General features: G+C 38.0%; 1 protein-coding gene across 1 annotated transcript in view; it reads right to left on the bottom strand.

Moving 5' to 3' along the window:
• Positions 1–14,629, bottom strand: part of SMS (spermine synthase) — a 45,452-nt gene that overhangs the window by 12,753 nt on the left and 18,070 nt on the right. Inside the window, exons 3-9 of the mRNA XM_042868008.1 lie at positions 9,052–9,145; positions 8,267–8,331; positions 6,176–6,351; positions 4,213–4,367; positions 3,751–3,840; positions 2,679–2,793; positions 1,456–1,535 (exon numbers count right to left, since the gene is read on the bottom strand). Coding sequence (XP_042723942.1) covers positions 1,456–1,535; positions 2,679–2,793; positions 3,751–3,840; positions 4,213–4,367; positions 6,176–6,351; positions 8,267–8,331; positions 9,052–9,145 — 775 coding nt within the window. The remainder of the gene's footprint in view (positions 1–1,455; positions 1,536–2,678; positions 2,794–3,750; positions 3,841–4,212; positions 4,368–6,175; positions 6,352–8,266; positions 8,332–9,051; positions 9,146–14,629) is intronic.

Raw genomic sequence — 14,629 nt, 5'->3', positions numbered from 1 at the left:
GCAGCTTGATGTACAACCACTTCCCCATGCACACTGGCTGCAGCATGGCCATCAAACCAGCTTTATGCTTGTCTTCTTCCCAGAGTCCTTCCAGAAAATCTGACAGATTGCACAGACATTTACATATCCACTATTAAAGTCCACTAGACTCATTCTGTATGTTAACAGGTAGGAAAATTGCAACATGGATGCTTGCTCTGTCCAAAAGACATAGCCTCCCTTTCAATACCAAAACCTCTAAGGAATATTTCCACTGTTAACAAAATAAAAAGCCAGAAAGATTTAGTGCAGTGTGACTGCGTTAGTAGTATCCTGCATTTCAACCACAGGATAATGTATTTATCTTGTTCATACAACTGCTGCATTTCAAAGAAAAGCAGCACATTAAGGTTGTTACAAAAAAAAAAAAAAGTCATTCTGTGAATCTTGCATTTCTTTAAAAGCCTGTCCAATTTAAGAGCAAATTCATTCCTCTGCGCACCTCAGAAAGCTAGTTCTGATGGGAATAGTGTTCAAATGCATAATTTTAGCAGAGTTATTACGGAGTTCAGTGAAGTACTTCAAAATGCTGTACTTCGATGCTACACACATTAGAAAACTAGTTGAAGTATGGGCACAGCACAAAATAACTTCAGAGACACTTCACTCATCTGTCTGCTCGCTCTCATCAGGTTTTTTCTTGTTACAATTGCATAGAGCTTCGTGGTATTCTAAGTTTAGAATAAAGAAGTATCTTCAGATGAAAGCTTTACCACAGTTGCATTATACCTGAAGTAGCCATACTGCAGCAAGCATATCAATTTTTAATTATTTTTAAATGGAATTGGATTAGAAACTTGATACAAGAACAAAGTCTTATATGAACTGCATAAGGCATTTCATAAAATGCCAAGCATTATAACAAATAGATTAATATGTATAAAATCTATTTTCCACAAAGCAAAACCAGTAATTTCCATTAGGAATTGATAAAAAAAGCAAAAAGAATATTTACTTCCAAATGACTAATTTTCTTGTCACATTGTACCTATGTCAAATTCTTACATCTTTATGGATAACACAAATTTTCATGTCTTAAACTGTATTACTGAAGACATTAGCTTAGAAACCATGTCCATCTTTGTAAAGTACACCCGTTCTGCTTTTCCAAGAACTGCTTGCAGCTGAACTATTTTGCAGTATGCCTTCCTGATTATTGAAATTATGTTTTTAAGTTCAAAGGCACAAACAATTTCAGCTGAAAATGGAAAAAGACAAGTCAGTTTGGAAAGCCCAAATTTCATGCAAAAATCCAAACAAAGTACTATAAGGAAAGAAAACAGCCTGCTACTATATTTTGTTAGTTTTGCTGGGTTGTTTTTGTTTGTTTGTCTTTGTTTGTGAAAAAGATGTATCTGAAAAATATAGATTACAATACTTATAACAGTAGTACTTCTTTACATCTAGATACCATACCTGTGTGAAATACTTTCCATCTTGCTTCAGGACTTTCATTGAGAGGTCAAGAATCAATCGCAGAAATTCCCACGTAGAATCTACAGAGTATGATCAATAAACAAATATCATTGGCTTTATATAGTCATGACCTACAACACGCCTACCATCTAGAAAGCAGCTATCTTTCAGCTTGAAAGAAAACAACAAAGAAACAAACAAGAAAAATAAATCAAAGTGTCATGATTTTGTGATTTTTGGTTTTCGGTATTCCACATCATAACATCATGTGGGGCACTGGGAGTTTAACTGTCAACGCTCAAGTCCTGGGCACCTGCCCAGAAGAAGAGAAGAACTACATTCCCCAGGGGACCTTGCGGTCAGGGAGAGGAGATTTAACCCCTGGCAAGGTCACCTGATGGGCTCTTTTTCGCCTGCCCTTTGTCGTGGGCGCTGCTCCCATCTCCCTGCTGCTCAACTGGACTGCACATCTCACCTCAGCATTGTGGTGAGGCCTGTCCACCCTTCAGACATTCTCTCTCTCATTATATTTGATTTATTAGCTTCAATTCTGATTATATTGTATTATAGTGTGTTATCTTGCATTCCGATAATGTATTTAGTAAATTAGTTTGTTTCTTCTCAGATCGTTGCCACTGTTTTCAATTACTTTGGGGTCTCCTGTTTCTTTTTTTCCGGAGGTGCGGATCTGCGGATCCCTCTGCCCCACTCAGCACGGAACCGGGCCAAACCAGCCCGTAAACCATTGACATTCTTGGTGGAGGGACCGTTGACACAAAGCCTCTATAAAACCCTCACACGATAGCAACAAAGAAGTGAATATCTCCAGTTTTCTTTACTGTAATATTCTGTATGTTTTCTTTTGTTTGTTTTTAATAATGTTTTCATTACTTTGGGTAGGGAGAGGATATGTGGCAGCATGGGTGCGAGTGCATACAATACTGGAATGTGAACTCACTGAACACTTTTCTCAAGAGTTACTTGAGCTCACATTATTCTGGAGTATGAGCACAGTTTTCAAAGAAGTTCAATGCACCTACTTTTATCTAATGCTTAAGAGAAATTTGAAAGATATGCTATCATTTTCTGCGCTTCAATAAAGCTGCCACTAAAAGAAAGGTAAGAATCAAAGTGTTTTTAATTCAAATTGCCAATTGTTATGCAGTAGGGACTGAGATTGAGAAGTTACACAGAAGTGGAGGAAAATAAATTAGAAGATTAACCTTCTTCTGGAGATGTGGAGATTGGAACAGCTGTCAGATCATTAATTACATAATCGAACATCCTTCCTTCTTTGGCATACCTCTTCAGTACAGGAATACAGTCTTCAATTAGAACCTAAAAGAATGAAATACTGTAATTAATCTTCAAAATACCCTAGAACTGACCTGGAAAAAGGAACAAACATGGATTCACAGGAACTAAGCAAGGAATGAAGTGCAAAATTTAAAATGGATTTAACTTCTAGTTATATTTTCATATTTTTATGTCATTATAAAGCAGGAATAATAAGAAGTGCAAGGCACCACAAGATTCAATTTCCTAGCTCGGACTTCTAGGTAGCCTCTGTTCTGTCAAATGGTAACACTTCCAGTCTCCTAACACAGTAGTAAAATAAGGTATTTGTATGAAGGGCCACTGACTCATGTAAAGTAGCATACAACTTCCCAGTTAATTTTTAATGTGCTTTTTTTTTTTTTAAACACACACCTTCAAACTAGTATTTATGAGAATGTTAAGCAGCAGGAATGAAAACAGAACAAGATATCAGATCATATCAGTAAAAAGATGTCAGATGCGGCATGGAAGACTGCGTGCCTTTAAACACTAAGAGTGCAGTGGTAAGATTTTCTCTGAAAATTAAAAAAAAAGTTTTTGTTTTTTTTTTTTTTTAAACAGATATTCTCAATAGTGAAGAACGACCTAACTTAAATACACATTTCTTCTCAGATCTTTATAACAATTTAGGGAATTGTATTTAAGACTGCATCCCTATAACTATTTCCTCTTCATTTATAAGTTGTGGCAATAGGCAACTTTCGTATTTCACATTCCTTCTGGGTATACGTAGTTATTTTTAAAATAATTCAAAAGTGAAGAATTAAAATAATGCATACTTTCAATACAAGTTCCACTGGCAGCTATTAGCATTTAGGAATTTCAAAAGGAAAAGAAATTCTTCCCAAAATTAAGAAAGATCAGAAGGCTCTTCTACCAAACTTTCCCGCAGCAATCTCCCAGCCTCAATGTCACATTTGAAATGTTACTCTCAACAAAAGCAAAATAAAAAAATACCTGATAGCACTCTCCTTTCAGATTGTCTAAGACATCTCCGCATGTTTTACGCATGTACTTTTTACACCCGTCGATCACCATTTGGTCAATGTTTGAAGACAGTTAAGGCATTCAGCATCCCAGAAATAATACAGGTTATGAGAATTTCATTTTCTTCAAGAAAAAAATTGTCAAAAAGGTGAAATTCACAAAGGAATAATAAGGTGTAGTTATGAATCACAATAGCCAAGCTTACATCTTTGACCCCAAATTTAGACAGAGGGTCAAAAAGCACTTATTTTTGTTTTCAACCACTGTTTATGGCACATTAGGTTACCATTAATGTTAAAGCTCCATGCTCACAAGAAAGAAATTTCAATTCAGACTATCTCCTCATGCAAATTAGAGTCTGGTAGTTGTACTTAACGCTAAAACATGCAGACTGCACAACACTGAAATGACCAGTCATTTGTCAAAGGATATCTCTACCATAGTAACCATCTTTGGCTTCAGTTTGACTATCTCATACAGAATACCCCCATCACCACCTCCAAGGATCAGCACTTCTTTGCCAGTGTAGTCTTCCTTTCCGCTGCCCATTATGGCTCGAGTATATGCCAAGTCACTTTCTGCCAGATCTGAATGGAAGGAAGAGAAAGAGTTGGACAGAAACATCTTTAGTTCTTTTGATTAATCCCCAGGAGATACAATACAGATCAATGTAAGAGTAGCTATAGAAAGAACCTAACTGAGACACATCAGGTAGAAGCAGACTGGTGATTTACCAGAGCTAATGAAATCCTCCTCTGAATTTCATACAGGACTTCTGCATTCCTCAAAGCAAACTCAACAGTGGCTGCATCAACGTTACCAAGTACTGTATGCCAAGACAAGCACATCTGCAGTGCAAAAGAGGCAGTACTTAGGACTTGACGTCCACACTTGACACACTTCAATGGGTTTTTACCTCAAATTAATGCAGCAAAAGACAATCAGGAGACTTTTGGAAGCACTCTCAGAACCCCAACTAAAAAGATCAACCTAGATGCACCCTGCAGATCCCTGCACAGAAGAATAAGCATGACCATTAATATCTGGTACCTTCAAAACAGGCAATAACTTTCCTGGCTCTAATATCAGATCTAAGTTACAAGAGCAAACCAATGATGTGCTGCTATACCAAGCACATTCTAATACTGTGCCTGCCAATCAGCACTTAGTTTATAATGGCACAATAACAGAATTACAGACCATTGTTTTAAAATTCTGTGGAAGGTAAATAAGTAATGGCATACTTCTCTTTCTATGTGGCATGCTGTGACAACATTCAAAGAAAACCTCATTTCCATATGAAAAATCAAAATGAAAATTTCTGGCCAGAAGTGTGGAATACTTAATTTGGCAATTCAGATACAACTCTAACAGAATTAAAGAATACTCAGCTGATGAATTCAGTATTAACAACACTCACAGCTGCCATCTGCACAGAATTCTTTAAGTCCCCTTGACAGATGGTGATAGCTACATTGAATGGTTAGAGGTATTTCTGGTGATTTCAAAAGCTATATTCAAAAGTCTTAATTACTCAGCCTCAAATTAGCTATCCTAACCCTAGACAGGAACATCCCTCATTTACTTCAGTCAGTGCATTTAAATATAAATACAAAGGGACTTCACAAAGCATATTCCTTGATATGTCTAGTCTTCATTACAAATAGCATCCTTATGTGGATTAAAAGAACAGTAACCCATCTTCTCTCAGATTTACTTTCAAAAACACAGAGAACAACAGGCAGAGGTAGTCCATAGATAGAACCTCTCCTAAAATCTGGGTCACTCTTCCAACTAACTTGAAGTTCAACTTAGCATTCTGGAGAAGAAAGAGGCAAAACAAGTTCAACAACACAGCAGCTAAATGGGATACAGCTGTTCTGGCTGATCTCACTGAGGAAATAATTTCAGCATCACAAAAAATAGGGCAGTAGATTACCACCCCCCACACACCACCGTTTCTTCCTCTGGATACTCCCTGATAATTCCAATCTTCTGTATTGAAGATTGATAAAGTACTTTGTTTTACTGTCAAAGAGAAGCCCTCAAGAGGTTGCTATCACAACAAACAGTAAAAGATAAAGTGAACAAAGTGATTCAACGAGCTGTGGTAGAGAACGCTAACTTCACTTCTCCTGTGGTATTTTCCACAGCAAGAAAAACACTTTTGAAAGAGCATATACCTTGCTCATACTCCAGCTTTTACATCTGGTCATCCTTTCTGATTTAAATATTTTATATATAGGAACAGATGTGTACGTACACACATACATATACAAGACTTAGCTTCCTGTATCAGAACCACAACCTTCAGTAACCCATCAAAACTGACACAGTAAGAGAAAACACTTCTTACAATTTCACCCAGAAGATCCTCCACTGAGACAATACTTACTGACATCCCCACTGAGAATAAGAATATTCCCAAACTGTTTCGAATGCAGAATTTTAATGTTCTGAAAAGGTGAATCTTCATCATAAACAACTTCATCTATGTCGTACTCTACCAAGCGCCCATCGGCTGTGGGCCAGTATCTATCGATGACACCTCCTCTCAAAATGGCTGGCAATCTAGAAAGAGAGAAGAGAGAAAAAGATCACCAAACCTGTGAGAATGATTTTATTTTTTTTTTTTTAACAATCACTGGCTTCTGCATAATAAATATAATAAATAAATAGCATTTACAAGAGTAAACAAGAAAATTTGCAAGATTTAATGCTGAAGGCATTTAACAAACCCATGAGCCATATGTTAAATATACAAAATTTGCTAAGGTACCAATGGTGTAGCAGTGACCGCTTTTCATGTACAACTAAGTTCTACAAAGTGCACGAATACACCTCTAAGAGAAGACTTATGTAACACCGCCTCTGCAAAAGAATCAGTTTATGACCAGAAATTGCCACAATACAAAAATCAGAATGTGAACAAAAAACCAAACAACAAAATCAAAAATGACAAAACCTCTTCCCGTCTTTAGCTCAGCTAAGAATGCAATTTCTTTGAGATTAGTGAGTCTCACCCTTCTAAAGTTGTACTGAGACATTTTAAACATATACGGAAACACAAAAGCGAGCTATGACAGCGCTTTAAGCTGAGCCAGGTCTGCAGTGTTTAAGCACAATTCTTGATATCCACATATGTGACATCTCAGCTGCCAGCTTGTTTTATTTTTAAAATACATTTCAAAGCCACCTAGACAAACAGGTTGCTTTGTGCTTAATCTTTTCTTTCTTTTCCTTTTTCTTTTAAGTCCAACACAACTATGGTTGAAATCAGTGTTAGACCTGAAAAGACAAAATGTATTTGAAATGGTAGTAAACAATTATAAAATGATTGAACTCCACTTCATACAAATTGCACAGGCACAGAGTTCATCAAATTTCCATACACTCTAGATAACTAAGTCTTTTTCAGGAGAAGGTGCAGGAGAAAAATCAGACAGACAAGCTTCTTGCAAATTCACTAGGGATTCTCAGCAAACACTGTACAAAGTATTTCTGCTCTCAGTAAACCACGCGATGGCAGCACATGCTGAAGAAGCAAGAGCATCTATTCACAAGATCTATGAAAAAGGTAGAAAGAACAATTTCCAGCAGCACTAGTTTTGTTAGGGATCATGTGTGATTCAGAAGGATGCAAAACAAATTTTTAAAAGTTGAGGAGCATGTTACAAGATCCAATCCAGAAGCACTGTCCAAAGAAATTCATCTTCCTATACTCAGGAAACAAAACTAATCTAGATCACTTCAGATAGACTTTTTCCTGACCTATGTTTAACAAGTTCACATAACAGGGATTCTACAGACACCCAGAAGAGTATGTCAATATTAAAAAGTGTTCTACAAAAGACAGTACTTCCACTGCTTGCTGCCCATTCTCAAACCCAGCTCCATCAGATAAACCTGGACAATCCTGCTCTAGTTGCTGGGACTAAGCCACGTGAGACAGCAGTGGGAAAGGATGCCCACCTTGGCTCTGGCTTACGCTTTTGTCTGAGCTAAGCTACAGCTGTGCCTGCCCACATCTTTTGCCACTCCTGACACCCAGCCTGGAAGCATAAGGCCCTGTCTGGCACTATCAGCAACCCACTCCAGCCCTGCTTGCCCCATCAGGAGCCGTGGGACTGGATCTTGTAGGTAAAGTTCATGCTCTGGACTGGCCTGCTGCCACCCTTGGCTCCCTAGTTCTTCCACAGCAGAACACTCTTGCCTCCTGTTTGCATTTTCTCCCACCAATTCATGCAACTGTTGCAGAAAACAATAAAAGAAATAATTCTTGCCCAAGTAACAACACTGAAGGTCAAGCTTCACATGAGAAAAATCAGTGTCTTTAATTCTGCTATAAAACAGTTTCAAAATATTTGTGGAAAAACATACACAAGAATTCATACTCCAGACTACTTATTCACAGCAGCATAGCAAAGCATAATTTATTGTCTTCAGCAACCTAGACAAATGTGGAAGTCTATATATATGAACTTACCGCTTTACCCTTTTCAGATTGCCATGAAAAAATTCTTTCATTCTTTCTTCTACTTTGTTTAGAAGCTGAAAAAACAGCAAACAAAAGAGGTGGGAATTATAGAAGTCATCACTTGTTGTATAAAATCTTTTAAATTAGACTAGTTAGAAGGCAATAATAAGAAGCATCAGTAGTGAAAGACTTGCAACATAACATTATAAGTCCATGAATAATTATCTGCCCTGGCTTCATTAGTAGCAAGCAAACACATATTGCTAACAGTTGTCACTGCATTTAACTGTCCGGGTTAATGGCCACAACACTCAGACCCAACTTAAAGAGGGAGCAGAAGAATCCTGGAAAGTTTTAGTCCCCCCCAAAATCCCAACTCTGAATTTCACATCAGAGAAGCAGCAATTCTTCTTCCTCCTGGGAAAGAAAAGTTTTAGAACAAAGGTTCTCCGTCTCCCATATCAGAGAAGAAAATGATACTCTAGTACACCATGTGGTGGGTTGAACATCCCTTCTCTCTCTGCCCCGTGTATAGGAAGGCTAAAACAAGGCTGCAACATTTTTGAAACTTGTACAGCAAAGAATGTGAAGCCCAGTACATCCATGCAAGTATGTGTGTGCATTTGTACACAAATGTAATTACAACAGCCACTACTACTCCACATCTGGGAGCACTAAGATAGAACGAACACAATTATTTAAAAATATTTTACCAAGTTATGCTTTAATAGATGTGAAGAAAAGAAGGGGTTCCCCATGCAGTTTGCTAAGCATAAGAAAAGCATCCCTACTACCTGATCAGTTTCCTCTCTTCCTTTTGTATGATCATTGTAGCTCTGCAGGTCCACCAACACTAATCCATGAGGGTGAATTCTCAAATTGGCAAAACTACAAAATAAAGAAAGACAGTGATGACGGCTTTGTTAATAAAAATGAGAGGAAAGAAAGCCTGAAATTCATAGGTAAATTCAGAATGGCCAGTTCCTTTTTTTTTTGCTTTTTCCAGGAGCCTGTCAGTTGCTGATAGTTCCAGATCCATTATTCCTCAAGAAGTCACTCAGCAGTAAATGGAAAGCTGCAGTGGTATGCCAAACACTGCATAACTAATAAAACCAGCAGGCAGTAAGTTAATGAAGAAGATGTTTAAGCCAGAGCCACCATATTACTAGGGGAAGTACATTGTCTACTCTCAGCTGTTCAGCCTTCAGTAAGGCCTGCTTGGATAGGTGGGGTTTTCTTTATAATGAAATCAAGCCTGAAGAACACAATGTGATGTTTCTTCTCCTCCTACTTCTCACTTTTTGCCTTTTTCTTTTTCCTAAATGTATGGTAATCTCTCAAAGAGACAATGTTCAGATTCAAGCTGTATAAAAATTTACACATTGGAAAAAATAAACATTTACACACAATGAACAAGAAATTGCAGCAGCAAAACCTCAGTGATGAATGCAAATGCAAGAGTATGCTGTACACTGGCTTATTACAGCAACCAAGAACAAGGCTTCGTAAGAGCAGGGAGAACAAATGGAGGAGGACTTTCAGCTTGTAACAAACAGAAGATAAGCACTATGGAGAAGGACACACAAACAACACCAAAAAAAAAAAAAAAAAAAAACAGAAAGAGAGAAGCAAATGCTACACCCTTCCTGTGCTGGGGAGGGAAGAAGACAAAAAGAAGGGAATGGCTACAAGGAAATTATGTGCCACACACTTAGAAAAGATGACCCTGAGAAGCATCTGATTTTCCTCAAGACTTCATGAATAGGTCTTGCCTAAAGAAAGATGTTTTTATACAGCACACATGCCCAATTATCTGCACCTTTGCACCAAATTAATGATCTTCCCTACATTTCACCGATTGTCCACTAGATGTCTTCCCTACAAGTATTTTAGATTAGAGACTAGAAAACGCATACACTACAATGATCACTAAACTAAATCAGTGAAAAGCCATTAAGTATGTACTCTCCTGACACAGTCACCAGGAAATTATGCCTGCATAAATGATCCCAGTTGGTTCTGATGAAAGGATGTACAGAAAGTAATCAAGGAATAACACATCATCTTGTTCTTCATGTTGCTTTTTTTTCTACAGTTTGACAGAACTGCATCTAATTGAAACTGGATTTAAGAAAGGAGTGTCACGTTCCTCTGTGTAGAAAAAATGGCACCCATTGACATTCATCAACACTTGCTGAGCACTGATGGAGATAAAACAGTGGATGCGAGCACAGTGAGGTGGTGGGTGGTGTGAGCAAAGTGAGGTAGTGACACTGCAAAGCCACCATTCACTGGGTCCAACAGTGATTCTCACTAGGGCAACAGAGTACTGACACCTCACGGGGACGCCTCTTCCAAGTTAGATGACGGATTGGAGTAGTTCAGTGGGCCAGTAATTCACGTACTGAGGGTCCAGCTGGTAATACTGCTCTCAAACAGAAAACATATGTTAAATTGAAAAAACTTTCAAAGAAATTGCTGAGAAGGACATCAGGGCTCCAGCTGATGAAAAACTTAACATGATTAGCAGAGTGCACTTTCAGCCCAGAAGGCCAAAGATATGTTGGGCTCCATCAGGCAAGGGGTGACCAGTAGGACAAAGGAGGTGATTGTCTCTCACTATTCTGCCCATCTGAAGCCTCTGCTGGACTACTGCATCCAAGTCTGGAGCCCCCAGTGTAGGAAAGATGTGGAGCTTTTGGAGAGGGTCCAGAGGAGGGTCACAAAGATGATCCAAGGGCTATAGCAAGACCAAGACTGAACTCACAGACTAAGGTGAAACAAGGATATAGAAAAGGGTACTTTGCTTCTGCTTTCCTTCACTTGTCTAATGATAACATGTGAACAAAGGTTTTCAGCAGCAGCTCTTATGGAACAACAATAATACAGTTTCAGTATCATATCTCTGAAATTACAGCAAAGATTACTTTGCAGTCTGAATGACAAAATAGCTCCAAAAATTAAGGTTTTATCACAAGAATCCTCTTTCCTTCCTGTCTCACAGAAAAAAAAAAAATCCTAGTTTTCAAAGCTTGCTAGCACTTTCATAAAATGAACGAGGAAAAAACTCAAAAGTAAGGAAGGATCCTCTCCTTTCCATTAGGGCACAAAACATACGAAATGCAGCCCTTGTTATAACAAGGTCCTAGCATCCCACCTACACAAATCTTGTACAGCAGTACCCAGGCTTTTTGTGCTTGCAAGGAAATGGATTATGATCACAGAAATACTTTTATTGAGCCTTCCAAATACTGCCTCTTGCCTCAGTTTTATTTTTCAGAACAGGGAACATCAGATGTTAAGAAATAATTGTTTGAAACCAGAAAAGGTTTCGGATGAACAACTGAACTTAAAAAGAACCAGCAGGAGAGATCAACATATTCTAAACCAATATGTTTACCCTGCCTCAGTGACGTGATTGAAGAATAAGAAATACTGCAATCCTGCATATTCAACCTTATTTTTTTTTTTCCCTACAGATAAAAACTGGATAGACAGACAGGTCAGATAGGTACCTACAGCAGCCCTCTTCACTCCATCAAACCTTTAATCTGCTGAATGACTAACCTTGAGCCTGGACATAATAGTAAAGTATATGAAGAATACCTTCCCAAAGAAATTGCCACCTGTCAAATTACCCATGAGGGGAGGAACAAGAACTTACTTATAATAGAAAATCCCAAAATATATCATCAACAGCAAAAATACTATCAAGACAACAACACACAGGAGAACACTTTTTTTAAAATACTACTTATCTTAACTACAAATTACTTTAGAAACATTAATGAATTAAGCAACCACAGTCTTTTTCACTGTATGATTGTTTCTGTTCTCTTTTTTCTTTTTTAAACAAAGGAAGGAAATTAAAACAATGAAAACTATCATAGTTCTGAAGTGTTGCCTATTCCTAGCAGTTGCTTCCAACTGTTCTTCAGTCCATTTTCACACCCTAGGTAACTGAATAAAAAGCAACATTCTCATCTGGCACAGAGTTGAGAAATGCCCATCTAGCTCCTTTAAACGGTGCTGACTGCCACAGTAGTTAGCTAAACAATATGGTCAGGAAAAAGCATAGAAATACCTAACCCTCCCTTCTCAGTGTTAACATATTCATCACAATCGTCTCAGTGACAAACAAAGCTTCAACTGGTTAAATCTTGCACTGTTGTGACAATGAACTCAAATACCCCGAGGATTACCTTTCTCCAAAAAAGAACTCAGAACAGAGAAGCTTAAGATGGATGCATGAATAGGGGAAAGTCACTGCCTTTGTAAAAGAGAGTCTTGTAGAAACACCGGCTCAGAATTACAGGTTTTGTGGGCTTTTAAAAGAGCTTTCAGGTGCAAAGGGACAAAAAGAGGGATCAGGGAAGTATTTGAGTAGATGATGTGGGTAAGGAAGACTAAAGGACAAGAAACACTACAGCTGTGAGTACTATACTGAGTGTGTGTACAAGTAGTGATGATATCAAAATACAGTATTGGCTCTTCAATGATCTTCTTACCCTGGTTTTATTTTATTATTATTTTTACATCTTAAGAAGTAACGGGCCGTATGAAGTACCAGATATATTCAGCAAGATAAAGACTTCACATTCATATCTTAAAAAAAAAAACTTTCTAGTCTAAACCAGAGTGACACGTCAATGAAAGACACTTAAATGAAAATCAAGCTACTTACAGGGCTCCCAAAAATATGCAGTTTCTACAAGCAACGCAAAACTATACCTCAGGAAAACAAAACTGCTGAGATCCCCAAACCTCCCAGAACTGTAGCTAGCACATTACTATTTCCCAGTGCAGCATTTCCTTTAAGGGCTGGTCAAGAACAGAAAAACATTCACATCACTGTAAACACTGACCTGACTGGTTAAAGAGAGCGATTTCCTGAACAACTCCAGAGTGTGAATGGGTATTTCACTCACGGTTTCATCTGACAAACCGATTAGTAAAATGCTTTCAAATGAGCTTCCCTCAATTAGTTTAAGGTTTGTTATGCCCTGCCCCTCTGGCTAAGAGTAACTCACAATGCTAACAGGGCATGGTGCATGCTATCAGCACAGGTATTGGACTGTAGGCATTCCTGAACAAAATAGTACTATCCAATATCAAACATACACTTTTCTTGGGGTTAATACCCAGCTTACATTGGTTGCACATATGACTTGCTCAGTCATCTATGGATGATTAGAAAATGCATGTGCATGCACACCCTCATCACTTCCTCACAGTATGGTCATGCATCTTTCATGCTTGAGCAAGCTAGTCAGCTCCCTGCCACTTGCCAGGGAAATTTTGTACCCTGCATCCTTACAGGAAGTCATATGCAAAAACCACAGCTTCAGTCACATTATCTGCCCTTCATCAGTTTTTGTTCTGCTTTTCCACTATATACTACTTAATTTCAAGAAGGCCCTCACTTTGAAGGGAAAGAAGTCTGCATTCCCAGGCTACTTTCACACTAATTGTGTCAGACAGCATTTTTCTATTTTAGTTCATTTTGAGTAGCATTAAAAACTTGCAATATTTTAAAGTCTTCAAAAAGCAGACAAAATTGCTAGCATTAAAATAGAGCCCATGTGGTTGCCATCAAATCCTTTGCATGTATAACCAGTTCATTTTGCCATTCATGAATTATTTGCTTCAGCTCTGCTGTTATTTTTTTTTTTTTTGACCTGTCCAGCCCCCTGTTGTTTACAACAGGTTTGTTTCAGCTAACTGAAAGTATATCACAGCATGTTAATGGAAAACATGCTGTTTAAGGCTGTCTCGGATGAAGTATATACAACTTCTGTGAGGGATCTAAAATACCACAACTCAAGGAAAACAAAATGCTGAGGACCCTAGACTCACAGAAACTTCTCCTGCTGTACTCAAGTCAGTGTTTATTCAACGTGGCTGGCAAAGCACACAAAAATATATTTCACTCACACTACTACAGACAATGAGTTGAATAGCCGAAGACAGTAATTTCAGACTGCAGTTATAAGAAAGCAATAACCATTATTTATTGATTTATAAATAGAATTGCACTAAGAATCACTTGAAATGTGAACAGTCTCTTCTTAATGTTTAGCTCTTCCATCGTGGCGTTCTTCCTTCTTTAATTTTACTATACTTATGATGACCTCCTGAACTGCTCCTCTTAGAAGAGCAGCATCCGTGCCATATTAGAATTTTCATTTGAGCATTTATTTAATAATTACAGGGTTGAGCAGCCTCACTTGCCAGTGTAACTCTGAGCTGACAACATTTGTATGCAGTTTAGCATTAACATCGCTACAGTGGTTTACATACAGATCAAGATCAAAAACATTGACAGTTAACCACATTTCTGTTACGGAATAGGGAGAAGGGACAAATGCTACA

Source organism: Lagopus leucura, unplaced genomic scaffold (genome assembly GCF_019238085.1).
Source record: "Lagopus leucura isolate 7727_CA_CO unplaced genomic scaffold, USGS_WTPT01 Super-Scaffold_100001, whole genome shotgun sequence".
NCBI classification, from domain to species: Eukaryota; Metazoa; Chordata; class Aves; order Galliformes; family Phasianidae; genus Lagopus; species Lagopus leucura.
The sequence above is the reverse complement of the archived record's forward strand: the minus strand, read 5'-3'. Positions and strand labels throughout refer to the sequence as shown.